Here is a 23,370-nt window from a genome sequence, read left to right on the forward strand (position 1 = left end):
CCACAGTACCTTTCCAGAATCCTGGGAATTCTGAATACCACAACTAATGCTCCACTATCTCTGCTGCCACTTCCTTTAATCTGCTAGGCACGGGCCATCAGACTCCAGGGACTTATCTGCTTTTAATTACATCAGTTTACTTAAAACCTTCTCCCTCGTTATAGTAATTTCACCAAGTTCTTCTGTTCTCCCAGTTTTCAGGAAGAAATTATCTTCCACTGTGAAAACAGAAACATTGGTTTCATGTCGCTGCCATTTTTGAATTTCTCGTTATTACCTTGCAATTTTCAAATGGTATAATTGATGAATTGTATAAATGAATAGACGACTTGACTGTACAAAAAGCAAACATATATTCTCTATTCATTCTCTTTGTTCTAAGCTGGATTCAAAACCTGATTTAGGACTAGCAGTCACACATTTTCCCTTGGCTGTGCCATCTTCTAAAGCATAATATTGTAACTGCCCACTTCCATAAACCCTGTAACATGCCCCAACATGTAAAATTATCATATATGTGAAATATAGAAGAGACAAGATTTTCTTGACGCTGCTTCAGTGAGCTAGTTTGGTGTCTTTAGATAAAATGGCAATCTTAATGCGGACATTTTATTTATTCCATGCAGATCTCACAAAGCTTGCCTCAATCTGTGGTCAGGAGACAGCCTGCAGCTGTTTTAGATCCACTTTCTTTTTAAAAAACATTTTAGTCCATGAAATCAGGTATAATTATCTTCAGCACAATGCCCATAATACTAAGCCAAGATAAATAAAAATATCAGGGAGGTTCAAGACTGTCGTGAAAACATACACACGGTAGTGCCCAGGTTTCCTTAGGCAGTTGCTTTATGCCCTTATTGTGCAGGTCTCTTGTTGCAAATATGCAGGAAATTCAAGACTCAACCACCGTTTGAAATGTTCTCAAAGCAGATTGTGCCAAGATTGTGAACTTTCCACAGGGGAATCGTGGGTGTAAAGTTATATTCTTTATGTGATGCAGCTCATCGGTACACCAACGCACCATTCTGCTGGCCTGTCTTTTGTCCTATGTCTATAAACAGATCCTATAGAAATGCATATATGGAGAGCAAGTTGTGGTTTGGGCCTTTCTCCCACAAAGTTTCTGTCTTATAAGAGGGAAATCCCCAGTTTGCATTCTGCATTCAGTTACTTCAACCATATAGAAACCAGACTAAAATAAACCATTGTTGAACAATGCACAGAGTCACTTTTTTATTTCATTACTTAAAGATTTAAGATAATTTATGCTTAATTTTTTGAAATGAAATTATCTTCTAATGTAATTCCTTTAATTAATAGCTAAAGTTCAACTATTACGTTGTCCTCTTGATCACAAGGAAAGTTTGTTTCAAAGTGGGGGCATAGCTGTAGGAGGAAACCATTTGGATCCTTGAGTTATTCTACTGGTGAGATAACAGTCAATCTGCAACCTAACTCCCATACTTTACAAATGTTCAGCATTATATGTGATTCTACAACTGAGAAGCACCAACTGAGTTTACCAAGAATTGGACTATCAGCAACTTCAAGGCTATCAGTTGAGCTCAACATGTGGTTCACTTATGCTTGCTAGAAGCTACAAATATTAATGGTCAATGCATGATTCTCTGCAAAAGGAATTTGTTTGGTATTGCCATTTCAATTAAAGAAAACATTGTGGGACACTGATCCCCAGTGTTTTCACTTTATCATGTCTCAGCCAATCACAGTCAACTTGCTTTTTCAATGTATAAACAAAAGTTTTGTGCTAACTGTTCCCTGTTATATTCTCCATTGCTGAGCTTTGATGAGCAAGAGTTCAGTAGCCAACCATTCAGCACTCAGTTGCTCATGCAGAAGATATTGTTCCCATGAAATCTGGCAATCATCTGTCATGATGAGTGCAGGACAAAAACCTTCAACAGCAATCTTTTTCAGCAGTAGTCAAGTTTTGTACTACCAAACAGCTAACTTTATAAATATACATTTGCCTCATACTCCTTAACATCGCGAGGTAACAAAAATCTGCTAATCTTCGATTCAAAACTTACAATCTATCTCCTGCCACTTGTGGAAGACAATTACAACTTTTACCATCGTCCATGTACGCAAGTGTTTCCTAATCTGAGACCTGAACCCTCTGTCCATAATATTTAGGTTAGGCCTTCCAGTTCTCAACTCACGCAGATAGTTTGTCCCAGCCTACCACATCTTGACTGGACACTTCAACCAATTTTTATCCCCCCTAAGAGATACTGGCATCACTGACAAGGCCAGCATTGCAAGCCATCCCACAGTGTACTTGAATGGAGTGGCTTACTAAGATATTTCAGAGGGCAGATGAGAGTCAAACATATCGTTCCGGCTCTGGAGTCACGTGAGGATCAAACCAGTTAAAGGATGACAGATTTTAATACGGTTATAATTACGAGGGCTTGAAAGCAGATGTGACTGAAGTGAACCGACAAGTTTAGTTATTGCCCAGAGGACAGTAAAGAGTCATACACATTAATGTGGGTCTGGAGTCACATGTAGGCCAGCAGTTTCTTTCCCCAAAAGGACATTAGTAAACAAGATGGATTCATGGTCATCATTATACTCTTAATTCTTTATCTTTTTATTGAATTCAAATCCCTAATCTGCCATGGAAGGTTTCAAATCTAGTCCCCAGAACATGACATGGGGTTTCTGGATTAACAGTCTAGTGATAATGTCATTAGGCCATTGCTTCCGCTACAAGTAAGGGTAAGATAGTAAGAGCTCCTTTGAGATTTAAAAAAGAAAAATGAATAAAGTGAGCATTGGTCTGACTAAAATGGATTCTGGAAAATAAAGAGACGGCAAATGAATTGAACATGGACGTTGCATCTATCTTCTTTAAAGAGGATACAAGCCACAGGCCAGTAGCTGTAAATCAGGAAATGGAAGGAAAGGAGGAAGTCCTAAAGCCTGGTGAAATTCAAACCTTTTCTTTTGGAAGTTCACTCATGGATGTGGACAATGCTGTCTGGGCGAGAATTTATTGCCCATCCCTAGTTTCCCTTGAGAAGGTGTGAACTGTCTTCTTAAATCACTGCAATCCATTTGGTGTAGGTGTACCCACAATGCCATTTGTTCCAGGATTTTGAACCACCAACAGAGGAAACAGTATTATATTTCTAAATCTGGATGGTGAGTGGCGTGGAGGGGAGCTTTCAGGTGGTGGTATTCCCACGTATTTGCTGCCCTTGTCCTTATAGGCTATTAGAGGTCATAGGTTTGGAAAGTTCAGACTAAAAAGTCTAGGTAAATTTCTCTACTGCATCCTGCAGATGGTACACAATTCAACTTACAGTCTTAAAAGAAAGTTAGTGAAACAGTTCATGCATTGGTTTTAATTTTCTTAAAATTCCCTCAGTCCAGGGAAGGTTCCATTAAATTAGAAGAAAAAGCTACAGAACTGAGGAAACTATAGGCCAGTTAATTTATTTGATGTCATAGGAAGGACGTTAAAGGCTGTTTATAAAGATGTTATAGGATATTTTGGTGAAATTCATGTAAATTCAACATGGTTTTGTGAAAGGGAAATCGTGTTTAACCAAGTATAAGAGTTCTTTACAGAAGTAACATGTGCTGTTAATAAAGGGAAACTAATGAATAAGATAGCAAGAATTGCAGATGCTGGAGTCAGAGATAACAAAGTATGGAGCAGGAGGAAGACTGAAGAAGGGTTTGGACCCAAAACATCAGCTTTCCTGTTCCTGCTTGGTCTGCTGCATTCCTCCAGTTCCACACTTTTTTAAACAAATGAATGAATTACTTTCCAGAAGGTATTCAATAATATGCCATACAAAAGATTATGATGAAAAATGAAATCTCACTGTGTGGAGGTGGGGCAGGGGTGGAGGTCTCATATTAGAATGGACAGGAAGCAGAAAGTAGACATTAATGTGTCTAGATGGTTGCAACAAGTGATGTGCCACAGAGAATAACGTTGGGGTTTCAACTTTCCTTAATTTATACAACTGATTTGAATGAAGGGTCTAAAGGCATAGTTTTAATCTTGTTGATGACACAAAGATAAGTTTGCTCGCTGAGCTGGAAGGTTCGTTTTCAGACGTTTCGTCACCATTCTAAGTAACATCATCAGTGAGCCTCCCATGAAGCACTGGTGTTATGTCCCGCTTTCTATTTATGTGTTTAGGTTTCCTTGGGTTGGTGATGTCATTTCCTGTTCTTTTTCTCAGAGGGTGGTAGATGGGCTCCAAATCAATGTGTTTGTTGATGGAGTTCTGGTTGCAATGCCATGTTTCTAGGAATTCTTGTGCGTGTCTCTGTTTGGCTTGTCCTAGGATGGATGTGTTGTCCCAATCAAAGTGGTGTCCTTCCTCATCTGTGTGAAAGGATACTAGTGATAGTGGGTCATGTCTTTTTGTGGCTAGTTGATGTTCATGTATCCTGGTGGCTAGCTTTCTTTTCACCTAGGACAAGTCAAACAGAGACACACACGAGAATTCCTAGAAGCATGGCATTCCAACTGGAACTCCATCAACAAACACACTGATTTGGAGACCATCTACCACCCTCTGAGAAAAAGAACAGGAAATGACATCACCAACCCAAAGAAACCTAAACACATAAATAGAAAGCGGGACATAACACCAGCGCTTCACCAGAGGCTCACTGATGATGTTACCTAGAATGGTGACGAAACGTCTGAAAATGAACCTTCCAGCTCAGCGAGCAAACTTACATCCAGAACCTCAACCTGAGCTACAAATCTTCTCAAAACTCGCTGACATAAAGATAAGTTTGCTGTGGAGTAAGCTGTGGATACAATATATGATGGGCACAAAGGGATATAGATGGATTAAGTGAGCAGACAAGGACCAGGCAAATGGAGAGAGATGCAGAGGGATCTGGGTGTTCCAGTGCATGAAGGTTAGAATGCAGGTACATTAATTAATTAGGAAAGCTAATAGAAAGTTATTGTTTATTGCAAAAGAAATTGAAAACAAAAAAGAATGTGTATTCCTTTAGCTATACAGGGAGACTAGCAAGGCTAGGAGTAATATGTACTGTATTGGTCTCTTTATTTAAGAAAGAATATAATCAACATGGAAACAGTTCAGAGGTTTACTCAACTAATACCTGGTATGAATGAGTTATCTTCTGAGGAAAGGTATCTGCTGAGAATTAGAACAGTAAAAGGCAACATGATTGAAAAATATAAGAATGTGAGAAGTCTTGACAAGATGAAATCTTGTGAGATTCTACTAACTAGGGATCATTGTTTAAAAGTAGGTCCATTTAATATAGAACTAAGGAAATTTATTTTCCCTCGCACAGAATTGCAAGCCTTTTGGAACAGCCTCCCCGGAAAGGCAGTAGAAGAGCCTCTGAACTTTTTCAAGGCAGAAGTAGATTTTTTGGTAAAGGCGGGTGAAAGGTTATTGTGGGTAGGTGAAACATGCAATAATGAGATCAACTGTGATCTTCTTGAATGGTACAAGGCACAGGACAGGGGTTAGCTTGTTCCTGCTAATTTATATGTTCATACTTCCTTCTCTGAAGAATAGTCATGAACGAAACGGTTATTTTACTCACATCTGGCAGCAGTTTCGTTTGCATAATTCTGAGACTAGCTTTAATTTCCAGATTGTATTAATTGGATTTAAACTCCAGTTGCTGTGGTGGGATTTGAAGCCTCGTGCCCAGCGTGTTTGGATTGCTAGTCAAGCAGCATTCTCACTGCACCAGCACTTCTAACCTTCTAAAACCTTACCCTTCTAAATTCAAGTGTTTACTACTCGATTTGTTTAATTTTGCCTCATAGTTTAACCCTTGAAGCCCAATTATTATTCTAATAAATCCTCATTCCCTCCAATGTTCTCTATAAAGTGGAGTGCACAAAAGTACTCTCAATGTCCCAGGGCAAAGCAGAGTTTATATAGCTGAAGCACAACTTCTACTCTTTTGTATTTTAGCCCACTAGATATGGATACAAGGCTTCCATTAATCTTCAATTTTTTTTGTACCTGTTTATTTCATTTTAAGATCTGGACACCTAGTGTCCTAGTAATGCAATGTTCATCGCCATACAAATGGTACAGTGTAAAAATATTTTTGCTGCCTACATTTATGATCTTTTATGGCTGATGAACTCCTACCTGCGCAATGGGCATTCTGAGGGGACTTGCACAAAATTTACAATCTGTCACTTAAAGAGTTCCAGCAGCCGTTGGCAGTTACCGAAGAGGAGTCTCCACCATAAACTGGTGCAATCGGTGCAGGGCAGATAGCTATCAATCTGAGTGCTGTCAGCAACAACCAGCAAGCTTGGCCCCAAAAGTACAGACAGATCCAAATAAAAACAAAATATTCATATCAAGAGCCTTCCTGAAATACACATACCCACGAAGTGTTTTCTAAACGGCAAACACAAGCACATAAAATTATAATTTACAGAAATTATTGCAACACTGAAATCTAAAACAGACTTGAATTTGAGTATTCAATACACCGAACTAAAGGGTACATATTCATCCAGTGATACGTGCTGCATGATGGGGAAAAAGTGAGTCATTGTACATGCTCTTCAAATCTGCAAAGTCTCAACTCTCTGTTAGTAGAATGCATGCACAAAGGTTAGACCCAAATCTGCTCTCAGAAATATCAAGTTATTGGCTCCCTTTAAAAAGATCATGTTGGTGCGAGAGTATGGTGCAATATCGGTACTAAGTTAAGATGCAAGTGAAGGGCTTCTACAAAAGGACAGTACAGTCTCACCATTGTTCCACCACAGCATCTCTCAAACACTCAGGCATACACTTAACCATAAAAATATTGCCTACAATGTGTAACAATCTCACATCTTGTCCAAGTTTTTTCACGTTGCACTCATCAGGTCCTTTTAGAAGAATACAAGTTTAAAGGGGAAAACTAAAATTTATGCAAAGAGAGGAGAGCGCTACTCGGTTGACACATGAATTCTCATCAGTAGGGATACTCCCAAACAAATACACCTACAAATAATCATTTGCAGTTAACAGTCAGGCTTGGTAAGTTATAAACCAGACAGGTTAATTCCGACTGCTCGGGGCATTGCCCTGAGAAAGGAGCCAATGAATGTATCTCATCTAATTTAATGAGTTGAAACAAGAGCAGTGTGTACACATGCTTTCTGTCTGCAAAGAAAAGTCCCTTGCGTGTAAATATATGTAGTTTCCAGTGCACACAAGTACCTCAAGTCCGAGTGAACCTTACCTTCGTTGTCAGTATAATTTCTTGCACATTCAGGATGATCCAACAAAAGTTGTCTAATTGAAGAATCAAATCAAATGTTTGGAACAGACAGCAAGTTTGAAAGCACAGGGTATTTGGGTAGAGTCAATACCATTCTTTTCAGAACAGCCAAGGGCTATTTGATACAATGTGCCAGTCTTTCAGATTTACAGCCTACAAACCTGCAAACTGTTAGGGCACCTTACCCGTATCTGAGATAGACTTATCAGGGCCAACAGTGACTGCTGAAGGACCTGTGACTGTGCATGATACACAGTGAAAAATAACCTAATCAGGATAGCCAATATCACAGGATGACTTGGACGCACCCAATTTCAGCATTACATTTGCATGGTGAATAAATAACACAGGGTCTATTTATGAAGTTGCTAATAAGGCCTATCTCATAACATGTGGAATAATAGGGACTTCAACATGTACACTGATCAGTGAAGATAGGATTTGGTAGACTGTAGTGGAGAATCCCTAACTGATTTCTCAACTAAGGCATTCAGTAAAGAGTGCTTAATTGTTTGTTCAATCTTAAGCGTAAATTTGAGTGCAGGATGGAACCCATTAAAGCAAAGAAATTCATCCTATCTCACAAATGAGTAATGTGGGATATGCATACCAGTGCTGGTGAGATGCCAGGTATATTGGCTGTATGTCTCAACGATCAGCAGTTTGTATTAAACAGTATATCCTTTCAGCTGTTTACAACAAACTGACTGACTGCACCAACTAGTCTGCGCTTGCAAAATGTGCAATACAGTGTTTAACATTAACTGTGATGCTGCAATTGGACAACATTTACTAAATGATCCAGAATGTGAGAGCTATTACATTGATAATCAATTTAAGATTGTCAGTCGGGCTCACAGTTGGTGCAATTGCTCATCCTGCAAGTTACATAATATTACAGAGTGTCCTGAACTTTACAGACAGAAAAAACATGTACCCACACTGTGATAATGGGAACTGCAGATGCTGGAGAATCCAAGATAATAAAGTGTGAAACTGGATGAACACAGCAGGCCAAGCAGCATCTCAGGAGCTCCTGAGATGCCGCCTGGCCTGCTGTGTTCATCCAGCTTCACACTTTATTATCTTGTACCCACACTGTAGCTGTTTCGATTGTACAAAATTTGTAACAGCCATTCACAGATAGTAAGAATTGCAGATGCTGGAGTCAGAAGTAATACAGTGTGGAGCTGGAAGAACACAGTAGACCAGGCAGCATTTCTGAAGAAGGGTCTCTACGCAAAACGTCAATTTTCCTGCTCCTCTAATGCTGCCTGGCCTGCTGTGTTCTCCCAGTTCCACGCTGTGTTATATGTAATAGCCATTCACAGTTTCACTTCTCAGAAAGTCCCCTGATCAATCGGAGTCAACCTACCTGGTTTAAAATTTAACAAAGCCCGGCGGTCCACTGTCAATCAGCATTAATGGGTACATTTTCTTTGGCAACATCTCTACTAGAGTCCACTTGCAATCAACATTCTCCTTTCGTAGAAACGTAGAAAATGGGAGTAGGCTATTCAAACCCTCCAACCTGCTCTATCATTCATTATGCAGCATAGATATACCCCATCATTAATAGTCATAGAAAGGTACAGCACAGAAACAGACCCTTTGGCCCAACTCATACATGCTGACCAGATAGCCTAAATTATTCTAGTCCCATTTGCCAGCATTTGGCCCATATCTCTCAAAACCCTTCCGTTTCATATACCCATCCAGATGCCTTTAGAATGTTCTAACTATACTACCACAATTGTATACTGTAGTGGAATAGTATTAATCAGGACATGACAGAAGCATGCAAAATACAATTAGCATGGGTGACTTCAATCTGTGTAGATTGGATGAATCAACTGAGCATTAAAGCTGTGGAACACGAGTTTCTACAGTGTATAAGACATAATTATGTAGCACTACATTGAGAAGCTGATGAGAAGTCATGCTATTCTAAATCAAGTATTATCTAATGAAGATGGGGCAATTGGCAATCTTGTAAAAGAATCTCTCCGGATATGCAACTGGAATATAATAGGATTGTTCATTATGTTTGAAAGTGAGAGAGCTCATTCTGAAGCAGTGTTAAATTTTGATATTATGAAGGCATGGGACACAAATTGGCCCAGATGTATTGAAAAAATACATTAAAAAGGGGTAACTGTACATCAGTAATGGATAATCCTTAAAGGACTATTACATAAAGAGCAACTACACATTCCTTCACGATGCAAAAAAAATCAAAAAGGTCAGTCAACATACCTAATAAAAGGAATTTCAGGATTTCATATGATGAAAAGGTTTATAAAGTTGTCACAAATAGTAGTAATCCTAAGGACTGTGACGTTTACAAATTCAATAAAGAAGGACCAAGTAACTGATAAGGGAGATTAGATGATGAATGCAATCTAGCAAAGACTACAAGAATGAATTGTAAAAGCTTCAACTTCAAAGAAGTCATTTAGCTGAAACAAAGGTGCGTCTACTGCAGGCAGAGTCAGAAAAATTTACATTGGGGAATAGAGAAGCAGCACAGAAGCTAAACGATTGGTATGTATCTGCGTTCACTGAGGACAATACCAGAAATCTCCTATAAATTGAGATCCACATGGCTTGGGAAAATAAGGAGTTGAAGAAAATTTGCATAGTAACAAGGATGTACCAGAGAAATTAATGGAGCTGAAAGTTTATAAATCCTCAGGAATGAGAGGTATCTCATTGAGAGTTACTAAATACTTAAAAGAGTAGATGCAGTAAAATATTGCTCCCAGGCTGGAGAGTCTAGAACTAGGTGGGGTGATTTAAAAATAAGGGGGATGTAACTTAGTCCTGAGATGAGAAGAAACTTTGCTTACTCAGAAAGGTTGTGAACCTTTGAAATTCCCTATGAGGGGGCGCTGTGGAAGCTCAGCTTTAGTATATTTAAGGTAGAGATTGACAGATGTCTGATTACTCATGCCATACAGAGTTATGGCGATGGAATGGGTAAAAAGCATTGATGTGTTCAAACAGCCTTTATCATAAAGAGTGGTAAGGCAGACTCGACAGGGTGAATGATCTACTCCTTTTCCTATGAGAAGTCCAGCCAAATGCAAGATGAAGAGCTTCAACAAAATTAGGCTTTTTTCAAGCGATCCCAACACTGTTTGACGGAATCTCTTGGAATTAACACAATAACAAAGACAAGTAAAACTTATTAGATTGTTTTATGAAAATGCCAGCAAACTTTCAAATGACCTCATTCTGTGTTGTTTTATTCTATGACTCTATTTCCCCCTTTTATTTGTTGACTTGGAAGGACAATCTGACAATGGCCCCCAACTACACCGTGGCTCACTTTCGTAAGCTGTCACAAGCAGATATCACACACCACCTTAACATTTTGTAACTTTGAGAAGGCAGTAACGAAAAAGTCACATGCAAGCAAATATCCCTACCCCTGCATCGGGAGGCCTGGGTTCAAGTCCCACCCGCTCCAGAGGTGTATAATAACATCTCTGAAACAGGTTGCTAAAAACACATTTTACAAGCATGAAGAGGATAGGTACTGGAGACAAATGCAGAATGCAAACCAAATGCATGGAATTCGACTTGCATATAAAACAGCACTATCATTAAAAAGTGCTCTGTGTGGGGGATATCATGTCTCACCAGCTTCATCTAGTTTCTGAAGAAGTGACAAAGACGACTGATGAAGACAGCGCTGTGGTCATTATCTATATGGACTTCCGCACATTGTTCAACAAGGTTCTGCATGATAGACTGGTTAGCAAGGTTAGATCACATGGAAACCAGGAAGAGCTAGCTATCTGAATACAAAAATGGGCTAGTAGGTAATAAACAGGGGGTGTGATGAAGGTTGTTTTTCAGACTTGAGGCAGTGGCCAGTGGTGTGCTACAAGGATCAGTGCTGGGTCCACTGCTTTTTGCCATTTCTAGAAATGATCAGGATATGAATGTGAGAGGAATGGTTAGTAAATTTGCACATGACACCAAAATAGGTGGTGTAGTGGGCAGTGATGGTGGTTATCTCAGAGTACAATGTAACCTTGATCAGATGGGCCAATGGGTCAAGGAGTTGGGCAGATAGAGTTTAATTCAGATAAATGTCAGGTATTGCATCTTAGTAAGACAAATCAGGGCAGGGCTTATACAGTTATTGCTAAGGTCCTGGGGAGTGTTGCTGAACAAAAAAGACCTTGGGATGCAGGTTTAGAGTTCCTTGAAGGTGAGGTCACAAATAGCCAGGGTTGTGAAGAAGGTATTTTGTTTGCTTGCTTTTATTGATCAGTGCATTGAGTAGAGGAATTCAGAGGTTATGTTGCAGCTCTACACGACATTGGTCAGGCCACTTTTGCAACACTGCTTTCATTTCTGGTCTCCCTACCAAAGGAAAAATGTTGTTAAACTTGAAAAGGTGCAGAAAGGGTTTACAAGGATGTTGCTGGCTTTGGACTGTTTGAGTTACAGGGAGAGGCTGAATAGGCTGGGGCTATTTTCCCTGGAGCATTGGAGGCTGAGGGGGTGACCTCACAGAGGTTTATAAAATCATGAGGGAACGGATAGGGTGAATAGTCAAGGTCTTTATCCCAGGGAATGGAAATCCAAAACTAGAGGGCATAGGTTGAAGGTGAGAGGGGCAAATTATTAAAAAGAGAGATCTAAGGGACAACATTTTCATGCAAAAGATGGTGTATGTATGGAATGAGCTAGAGAGGCTGGTACAATTACAACATTCAAAAGGGATCTGGATGGGTACATGAGTAAGAAGGGGTGAGAGGGAAATGGGCCAAATGCTTGCAAATTAGGTTATCTGGTCGGCACGGATGAGTTGAACTGAAGGGTCTGTTTCCATGCGGTACAACTCTACGGCTCCAAGTCATTTATCAACACTGCCCTGCAAATTTACTGCCCTTTAACGTACAGAAGAATCCGATTCTGGCTTCAATGTTCAGTGCTGCACTCAGATTTATCCCTTTGCAGACTGTTGTATAGGACTGTGGCCTTCTAAACTACCCTGCTGCATTCAGGGGAAAGCAAATGTTTAATATTAGACTGAGCCTGGGAGAGTTGAGGCAAACAATGGACTCAGTGTGAACACCAGATGTTCTTAATTAGAGGCCTGATGCTAGCTGTGCTGGCTTTGTCATGGTTACCAATATGAATGGATCACATCATCTGATTAGATAAGAGATTTGCAACATTTTAATATCAGAACTGTCTCCTTATTTTGAATCAGATTCTAATAGAGCAGAAAGGTACGAGGCATCTTATCAGAAGTTTGGTCTTTGTCTTTAATTAAAATATGACTACTGTAGTTCTGGACATGTTCATACAAATTGAATGACATCTCAAAATGTGAGACAATGAATCATTTTAGATGGATGCTAATAATGATGTTCCCTGAAAGAACAGACTTCTGAAATTGAAAGTATAAAAAGTTGATTCTTGACTCAGCTAAAATGAAAGGTTTAGAAAAGAGAATGTTTTGGAAATAAAGACAGAAATTGCCAGAAAAACTCAGCAGGTCTGGTAGCATATGTGGAAAGAAAGCAGATTTAACGTTTCAGACCCAGTGACCCTTCTTCAGAACATGGTTTGGAAAATTGTTAAAACCCTGGGGGCTAGCTAAGTCTTTTACAGAGGAAAGTGTTATAAATAAAGGTTAATAACATTTCTGAAGAAGGGTCTGGGCCCGAAACGTCAGCCTTCCTGCTCCTCTGATGCTGCTTGGCCTGCTGTGTTCATCCAGCTCTACACCTTGTTATCTCTTAAGAACATTGTGTTTAATTTGACAAAAGTAAATTGCAAAGTGCTTCACAAACATTGTTAATATTTAACCACTCGTATAGAACATAGAACATTACAGCGCAGTACAGGCCCTTCTGCCCTCGAGGTTGTGCCGACCTGTAAAACCAATCTGAAGCCCATCTAACCTACACTATTCCATTATCATCCATATGTTTATCCAATGACCATTTAAATGCCCTTACGGTTGGTGAGTCTACTATTGTGGCAGGCAGGGCATTCCACACCCTTACTATGCTCTGAATAAAGATCCTACCTCTGACATCCTTCCTATATACCAATACCCCTCCAATTTAAAGCTATGTCCACTCGTGCTAGCCATCACCATCTGAGGAAAAAGGCTTTCACTATCCATCACATCTAATCCTCTGATCATCTTGTATGTCTCTATTAAGTCACCTCTTAACCTTCTTCTCCAATGAAAACAGCCTCAAGTCCCTCAGCCTTTCTCATAAGACGTTCCCTCCACACTAGGCAACATCCTGGTAAATCTCCCGTGCATCCTTTCCAATGCTTCCACATCCTTCCTATAATGCGGCAACCAGAACAGTACGCAATACTCCAAGCGTGGCTGCATCAGACTGATATTGACAATGCACATGTAATGTTGGTTGGGCTTGATCATAAATAAGTAAACAGCAGCAATATTCAACAACACACCACAGGTGTCACCAGGAACAAAGCTAAACGTCCAAGAACCAACAAATGCCAAACAATGAGCTCATCTGCTAACTGCATAAGATTGTATTTCTGAGCTGATATCACACAAAAGACCGAAGATTTTCCAACGCTTTATCTCGCAAGATGTAAGGTAGTGTTAAATGTTGAGTGTAACTCTACGTCTATAATGATTTAGATCCAGCTAATAATTGTCAATCTTTCATACTCCATAATGTTGAACTGTGTCATGGTAGCAGTTATTTATCAATTATCAAATAAAGTTGTTAGTTAATACAACTCTGCGACTGACTTTGATTTGGATAATTCCAGATATTTGTAGGTTAGTTACTACAGTCACAGAAATAACTTATTTCTGGAGAGCCTTTAACATAAACCAAATCCCATATCGTTTCCACGAAGTGCAAGTAAAAAGCTAAACATCAAACCAGAGGAAAGGACATAGACAGGGAATAATCAAAAGCAAGATGATGCAAATTTTGAGAAGAGAGAAATGGAGAGCCTCAAGCAAGAAGTCCTATGAGTAAGACAATGCAGCTGAAGACAAGACCATCATTAATGGCTGAAAGCAAAGAGACGCACAAGAAGTTAGAGGCAGGAAAGCAGAAAATTTAAGGAAAAGTATAGGTGTAAGTTGGTTACAGAGTTGGTAAGAATAAAGTGATGAAGGATTTCATTTATGAGGGTGCAATCTGAAGGTCCAGGTGCCACTACAAGGTCAGTGAAAACAACAGTCACAGTAAGCACAATAAAGGGCCTAAAATTTACAGGCAAGGAGTGAGCCAAAAGAAAGTGTAGAGACTACAAAGGCACAGATGATTGTTTCAATGACAGATTAAGTGAGGTAGAGATGGAATTTGTTGATGTCATGAAGGATGATGTCGGAGGTCATTAGGATAGAGAGTGAATGGCACTGAAAGCTCAATGTAAAAACAACTTGCATTTATATAGCACTTTTTACCAGGCATCTCAAAGCATTTCAAGTCAATAAACATGGAGCTGGAAAAGCACAGCCAGTCAGTCAGCATCCGACGAGCAGGAAAGTCAACATTTCGGCTCCAAATTTCAAAGCACTTCACAGCCAATGAAGTACTTTTGAAACGTTGACACTATTGTAATATAGGAAATGCAAAGGCCGACGCGTGCACTGCAATTAGCAATATGATATTAAGCAGACTTTTTGATTTGTGATGTCAGTTGAAGGATAAATATTTGGTCTTATTTGAATATGTGGCAAAGAATATTTTAGATCTACTGTACGAGGTAGATGGGACCTCATCCAGATGCCTTTTAAATGTTGTAGCATCCCATTTGAAAGACAGCATCAAGAGTGCAGCAATCCCTCAGTAGTACACTGGAGTGTAAGTCTATACCTTTGTACTCAGGTCCTGGAGTAAACTTCAGCCCACGGAGCAAAAGCTGCTAGGTGTCAAATGTTGGAAAGTGCAACTAGTGCAGATATAGTACTGACTCAAGGGGCCAAAGAATCTCTGCCGTACTGTAAAATTCCATGATTTTATGAGTACATGTCAGTGCCTTTAAATTACTGCATGTACATGGCAAATTTGAAGGTCCAATGGACTTGAATAAATGAGCCACTCATAGTAAAAAATAACTCAGCATGGCATGATCAAGGGAGGTGGAAAAGTGGTCACAGGGTTAGATGAGGCTGTATTTGGAAGTTAAACCCCATTCTGTGAAATAATTTGCCAAACAGCAGCCTTTTAAATGAGGCCCAGGTTAAAGTCCCACCAGATCCAGAAGTGCGTGTTGACATATCTGAACAGGTTGATTACAGATATCTACGAATGAGGAAGAAAAGGAAGTCAAGCATAGACTCTTTGTCCATGCTGTCTGTCCTGTGGGATTGTAATTGTCTTTGGAGACGGGATAAACTGGAGTTGCTGCTCCTCCTCAGAACTTCAATGCTACTGCAAAATAGGTAACTTCTGTGCTGCAGACATGTAGCATGAGCAAGAGAAGTCAAGATTCAACGCAGTAGACTCTGAACCACATGGAAGTTGCTGGATAAAGTTGCAATTCTCAAGGAAAACAGCAATTTTCAGGCTAAAATAACTAATGCTGTCAGTACCATATTTTTACTGTGGCTAAGAAACTTGTTGAATTCAACTTTTTTGCAACAACAAACCAGATTAGTAATTATTTCCCACTATTCATGCACCTCATCCAACCTGGCAAGATGCAGGATACAGGTTAATGACCTTATTTGGATTTCATAGATCTGAAATTAGTTACCTGGCAGATACAATCAATTAGAACTGCCACAGTGAAAGCCAAGGCAGATCAAATCATCTTGAAATCCCAGCCAAAGAGTCTTATTGGAGATCTAATTTGCATACACACACAACCCACCTCTCCTTGCCTGGGGAAAGGCCCTCATTGCCAGCACCAAGCACTCACAGGTCAGCGTGCCAGATGTAGGGGCAAGTTGTTTGGATCTCGGCTACCCGCTTCCCCAACTTTTACTCTTGAGCTTGAAATTTCAATGACCCCAGTGTTTGGAGATCCAGGGGGGGGGGCGGCGGTGGTGGTGGTGGTTCTCAACTTTAGCAAAGCTGTTTTAGTCCCAAATTAAAATGGCATTTTCTACTGCAGCAACGATAATTTTTTTCCCATCTCTCAACAGCCACAACTTGACCATTCTAACATAGCTGCCAATTTGTGTTGAATTAGGATAAGTTTGCACCACACCTTCTGCCGCATTTAATGACTTAATTTAACATTTCAGTCTAGACATTTTCAGCTTCCATTTTTCTGATTATGTTCATAGGTGAATCTTAACTCTCTATATGCTCAAGCATGCTTTCACTTTCTCTGACATCTAAGCAACACATTTGGAAGTGCATGGGTCCTCCCTCTGTAGCCTCTTTTCTGCCCGGCCCTCAGCCTCACCACCTCCATAATAAGTGTCTTATTTGTCATCCCATGGCCTCATTGTTGTATAACCTGATACTCATGACTGCAGGAGGACTCCTCTGGCTCTGTTGCATGCACTTATTGCACGTCACTTGTAAGTACATGAAAACATACCCCTTCTTCAAGCAATGAAAATGTATCTAAATTCGGAAGTCCCCAGCACAAGCCCCAGTTATCTGTCCTTGAAGTTCAGTCAACACTTTGCTAAAAGCAGTATTTAGTATTCACTGGTGACCTTTATTGCATCTATCCCTTGCGTTCGGAATCATCTGTGACAGCTGTTCCCTTATTGATTGATATATCCACTTTCCATTCCCACATTCCACTTCTCCCCCACTACTGAGCCACTTACTGCACTCTCATTTCAGGATCGATGGGATTAGACAGTCAGAATGGATTTACAGTACAGAATTAATAGAATATAGAACAGCACAACACAGTACAGGCCCTTCGGCCCATAATGTTGTGCCAAACCTCTACCCTAAACCAAAGGTTATCTAACCTCCACCCATACCTTACACGATCATTCACATGCCTATCTAATCACCGCTTAAATGCCCCTAATAAGGCCAACTCCACTATCCTCTACAGCAATGCATTCCACGCCCCGACCGCTCTCTGAGTAAAGAACTTACCTCTGACGTCACCCCTATATCTACCTCCACTCACTTTAAAACTATGCCCCTTCGTGATAGCTACTTTCACCCTAGGAAAAAGTCTCTGGCTGTCCACTCTATCTATACCTCTGATCATTTTGTACACCTCTATCAAGTCACCTCTCATCCTTCGATATCGAAAGAGAAAAGCCCTAGCTCTCTCAACCTTTCCTCGTAAGACCTTTCCGTCATTCCAGGCAACATCCTGGTAAATCTTGTCTGCAACAGTTTTCCTTTTCCAACACTTCCACATCTTACCTGTATTGAGGTGACCAGAACTAGACTCAATACTCCAGGTGTGTCCAAACCAGGCTTTTGTATAGTTGGAGCATAACTTTACGGCTCTGAACTCAATCTCTCTATTAATGAAAGCTAACACACCATATACTTTCTTAACAACTCTATCCACCTGGATGGCAGCTTTCAGGGAACTGTGGACATGAACCCCAAGATCCCTCTGTTCCTCCACACTGCCAAGTATCTTTCCATTAACCCTGTATTCTGCTTTCAAATTTGTCCTTCCAAAATGAATCACCTCACACTTTTCAGGGTTAAACTCCATCTGCCTCTTCTCAGCCCAGCTCTGCATCCTATCCATGTCTCTTTGTAACCTAGAACAGTCCTCCGCACTATCCACAACTCGACCCACCTTCGTATTGTCCCAGAACTTACTAATCCACCCTTCCACTCCTTCATCCAAATCATTTACAAAAATCACAAAGAGATGAGGACCCAGAACAGATCCTTGTGGTATACCACACATAACTAAGCACCATGCTGAATATTTTCTGTCCACTACCACCCTTTGTTTTCTAAGGATCAGCCAATTCTGAATCCAATCTGCCACGTTTTCCCCTATCCCATGCCTCCTTACTTTCTGCATGAGCTTACCATGGGGAACCTTTTCAAACGCTTTACTTAAATCCATGTATACCACATCCACTGCTCTACCCTCATCCACGTGTTTGGTCACCTCTTCAAAGAATTCAATAAGGTTTGTGAGTCATGATCTACCCCTCACAAATCCATGTTGACTATCACAAATCAAACTGTGCCTATCAATATAACAGACTCACATGTAAAATTAAAGCATGTGGGGCTATGGATAGTGTTTGGCTTGGATAAAGAACTGGTTGGCGACAGCAAAGAATGAGTATAAATACATAGTGGCAGACAGTGACTACTGGGATGCCACAACAATCAGTGCTTGGATTCCAGCTATTCACAAAACATACCAATCATTTAAATAAGAGAACTAAATATAATTTCTCCAAGTTTGCAGGTGACAAAGTTCAGTATAAAGGTAATCCACTTTAGTAGCAAAAACAGGAAGACAGATTATCTGAATGGCAACAGATTCATAAAGGGGGAGGTGCAATGAGACCTGGGTGTCCTAGTACACTAGTCACTGAAAGTATGCATGCAACAGGCGGTAAAGAAGGAAAATAGTACGTTGGCCTTTACAGCAAGAGGATTTGGGTACAGGAACAGAGATATCTTGCTGCAATTATACAGGGCCTTGGTGAAACCAGACCTGTAATGTTGAGTACAGTTTTGGTCTCTTTACCTGAGGAAGGATGTTCTTGCTCTTGGGGAAGTGCAGCAAACATTTAATAGATCGATCCCAGGGATGAGAGGACTAACAAATAAGGAGAGTTTAAATCAGTTACGGTTATATTTGCTGGAGTTCGAAGAATAAGGAGGGATCTCACAGAAACCAAGAAAATCCTAACAAGATTAGACCACTAGGGTCGATGCAGGAAGGTTGTTCCAAATGATGGGAGACTCCAGAGTCATGGCTCACAGTTTATGGATACTGAGTAAATCCTTCAGGGCTGAGATGAGGACAAATCTCTTCACCCAGAGGTGAGCTTGTGGAATTTTCTGCCACAAAACGCAGTTGAAGCTAAAATATTGTGTTTCAAGGAGTTAGATAAAGGTCTTAAGGCTAAAGGGATCAAAGGGTATAGACAGGAAGCTGGAACTGGATACTGGGTTTGATGATCAGCCACATCATACTGGAAAGCGGAGCAGGCTCGATGGGGTGAATGGCCTATTCATGCTCCAATTTTCTATGCTTATAGCCGCTCACTTCTCCCCTCCACCCTCTAACATTCCAGTGCCTTACTCTGCCAACTCACCTTACACCTAACACTTGGAGATGAGGAGTTCATGCTTGAAAGTCAGGGATAGTAAATGCAGGAGGAAGTAGTGAAGGTCTAGAAAGTGTCAGGAGGCACTGAGAGGCTGGAAAATTGGGGGATTGGAAATAGTGAGTGGATGGAATGTGGGGGGGATGTCATTAATGTATTACAACATCTCAGATATGAAGAATTACCCAAGGTGCAGTTGTTTCTTCACGACAAACACGTAATCGTTTAGCTGTGATCTCACTAATCCACTGAAAGCACATTTAGGGTTTTGACTTTTTCCAGTATGACAGTGTTAAGCTTTTTTTAAGGAAATCTAACTTATACCTACTGTCTCGTGCCAATTTAGACACTGTACTGTTTAGAAAATTAATGCTTTTCTCGTGATGAAGCAATGATGATTAATGGGAATTATGATTCTTTTAATTCTGCTGCTGTGCAAGTCCAAATCCCCAATATCCCATCCATACAAATATAAAAGATATTGTTACAACTTGCGTATGTCCCGCACCATTTAATGAAGTAATTAGTGAAATTGAGACAAGAACCTGAAGGGAACCCCTTGAAAAGAAACTGATCTTGAGCCCTGCTTTAGAATGTTTCAACTGAACCCACTTCAATCACATTCTCAGGAAGTGCATTCCAGATGTTTAACCATTTGCTCCACAAAAAGGTTTTTCCTCACAACTCCCTTGCTTGCTTTGCTGTTTATTTTAAATCTTTTCTCTCTCATTCTCAATCCTGTCACAAGTGGGAAGACTTACTCCTGATCTACACTGTCCAGATGCCTTATGATTTTGAATACAGTCCTAATTTCTTCAGTCTATCTTCATAACTGAAGTCCCTCATCAATGGAACCACTCTCTTTAATGCCTTCACAATTAAAGTGAAACGCACAGAACTAGAGGTAATACTCTCGCTGACTAAATTAAGTGCTCAATTCAAATTCAGCATAGCCACCTTGTGCTTTATTGACCTCCATCTGGAACTCTTACCTCCTTCAATAACTTCTGTGTATACACTCAATCACTGCCGAGAGGTTTAAACCAGTTTTTAAAAGGTAACAGTTGGTCACAGAAGGCATGCTGGATCTCCATTCTGAAGTTCACAAGTCAAACAAATATGTGCTAATCACAAGTTTTACTTTCCTTTCCCCTTCTGGATGGAGTTAGAATTGGCAAGCATCTACCTGATTACCACATTTAGAGTTTCCATATACTCCTCGGTGACCATTGCCACCAACAGTGGCATTGCGAGATGTCTGATGTCGGTGCAACTCGAATCTGGGACTTAAAAAAGAATTTCACTGGAAAGTAAGAGATAAAGCGTGGAGCTGGGTGAACACAGCAGGCCAAAGTAATACCGTCAGTTTGGGTGGATGATGTGAATAGTGTATTTTGTCAGTAGCACCAGTCCTGGAGAGCCCTACGCCACAAGACAGTCTTCCTACTGTGCCCTGCACCTTGGGCGCACTAGGCCGATGATAAAAAGCCAAAGAGACAAGGGCAGCATTTCCCCAGATGTAGTATGAGGAATTTTTAAAAAGGGCATCGTCCCAGGAAACAAGACGAATTTCTGTAGAAACACTGGTCACCTCAGAACAGTTTTTGGTGACAGGCAAACTTTTGTGCTCCTGAGATGCTGCTGGGCCTGCTGTGTTCATCCAGCCTCACATTTTATTATCTCGGATTCTCCAGCGTCTGCAGTTCCCACTATCTCCGACCTCTGGCACCAAACACTGAATATACTGATGTCCTACGAGGTACCGCCGGGGATTATGCGTAACACATTTCAAGTTTTATTTTCATACTTTCCAGCAACAGGTCGCCGCCGTTCAAGGATTCAGATTGTGGGAGGAGCCGGAGCTTCTCTCACACCGGTGGCCGTGTGAAGGGGGGGGGGGGGGGGGAGTTCGGCGGAGGTGCACACACAAAACTAAAGACCTACCTCGGGGCCCTGCCCACTGGTAAAAACCCGAACATAAACCGCTCTCCCGATCGACTGCAATCGCCACAACTTGACAGAGCCGCCACTTCCGGCGTTACCACAGAACACACCCCCCCGAGAACCGGGCGCGGCTCCATCGGGCCTGGCGGCTCGCAACTCAAGGCTGAAGATGAGTAAGTTTTACAAATCACTAAAAAGGGTGAAGTTGTCGTGCCCCTGCCTTTAGACCAGGAGGCCTAGGTTCACATCCTAACTGTTTCAGATGTATGTGGTACTATCTGAGCAGGTGGATTAGAAATTATCGACAAATCACGAAAGGAAAAAAAATCCAAGTGTGTTTAGTTTTATTTTCGTTCTCCACCAACGCCATTTTTATCAAACATTCAGTCCATTTACACAAATATGCATTTTAGGTTAAGCTGTTTAAATAATGTCGAAACTAGCAAACCAGCCTACTAGTATTACCGCTAAACTATCAATCCACACACTCAGCCAGTCACATTTTCAACCTTTCTACAGATGTGGAAGCAAGCCATTTAGACCAGCAAGTCTACACAGACCCTCTGAAGAGCATCCCACCCAGACCCACCGGCTACCCTAGCCCTGTACCCCTGCATTTCCCATCACTGACACTAAGCCTGCACATCCCTGGACAATACGGGCAATTTAGCATGGCCAGTTCACCAACCCTACACATCTTTGGACTATGCAAGGAAACAGGAGTGCCTGGAGGAGTCCCAAATTTGCTACTTAGCTTCCTGAACACTGTTCCAATTTGTTATTTATAAACACTTAGTATCAAAGCCCACTGTTGAATTTAGCCTGAAGCTACAAGCACACTACCTTGGCCTCTTCAAGGAGACTCAGCAGAGTTTGTGGACCATTCTTACTACAAATTTAGATCTGTAAAGGATTTGGTGAAACTTCCCAACTCCAAATACAACTGACAAACCTTCCTTCTCTATTAGGGTGTGTTTACACTCTGCATTGGATCACCTCTGAGCTAATATTACCCCAATGCCATACAGGGAAGCATCTCATGTCAGTATCATAGTGCGGGTTTCATGACGTGCCAACAGCTCAGAGGATGATAGCTGTTTCTTCACTTCCCTGAGAGCTATGGCTTGGCTATGCAACCATTTCCAAGGTTGACCATTTTTTAAGAGTTGATGTAAAGGTGCCGGGATGGGAGTCAGGTTAGGTACAAACTTTCTGTAATAATTCACCAGCCCAATGAAAGAGCTAAACTCTGTTACAGATGTGGGAGCTGGAGCACCTTTGATCACCGTCACTCCTTCTTCCAATGGTGGTAACCCTGTCTTGTTGACTCTGTAGCCTGAGGATGTCACTTGAGCATCTGGAACACATTTTTTCCTTATCTGGGAGAAATGTCGAAGGACTATGCCCAAGTTCTGTAAGTGCTTCTTGTTAGTCTTCTCTTTTATCAACATGTCATCTAGATAAATGGCGACCTGGGGTAGACCTTGTAAAATGTCTCAATTATCCACTGAAAAGTTGCACAGGCTGACGATACCCCACATGGCACTCATACATTGGTACAAATTCTTGTGTGAATTACTTGTAGCATACTTCTGGGAATTCTCATTTAACTGTAATTGCAAATACGCATGGCTCATCTCCAGCTTCATGAAGGACAATCCCCCTGCCAGCTTTGCATATAAATTCTTTATGTGAAGAACTGAGTATTTATTCAGCCATGAAAAGTGATTTACCATTTGTTTAAAATCCCCACAAAGGCAAACCGACACATCAGGCTTCCCAATCATTACACCTGGTGCTGGCCATTCAGAAAATTGGGCTGGTTTGATGACTCCTTCACTTCCTAGCCGCCTTATTTCTGCCTCTACTTTTGCCCATAGGGTAAATGGCACTGAGCAGGCCTTGCAGAATTGTGG

General features: G+C 40.9%; 1 protein-coding gene across 2 annotated transcripts in view; it reads right to left on the minus strand.

Moving 5' to 3' along the window:
• The window catches only part of stx17 (syntaxin 17), a 94,236-nt gene extending 72,658 nt beyond the window's left edge, over nt 1–21,578 (minus strand). The window contains exon 1 of one of the 2 annotated variants that reach the window (XM_048524163.2): nt 21,455–21,578. In XM_048524163.2, coding sequence (XP_048380120.1) covers nt 21,455–21,489 — 35 coding nt within the window. In that variant the 5' untranslated portion in view covers nt 21,490–21,578. The remainder of the gene's footprint in view (nt 1–21,454) is intronic. The other variant, XM_048524172.2, reaches the window with a different exon arrangement.
• Between the last annotated feature and the right edge of the window lie 1,792 nt (nt 21,579–23,370).

The sequence above is a fragment of the Stegostoma tigrinum genome, chromosome 2 (assembly GCF_030684315.1).
Source record: "Stegostoma tigrinum isolate sSteTig4 chromosome 2, sSteTig4.hap1, whole genome shotgun sequence".
Lineage (NCBI taxonomy): Eukaryota > Metazoa > Chordata > Chondrichthyes > Orectolobiformes > Stegostomatidae > Stegostoma > Stegostoma tigrinum.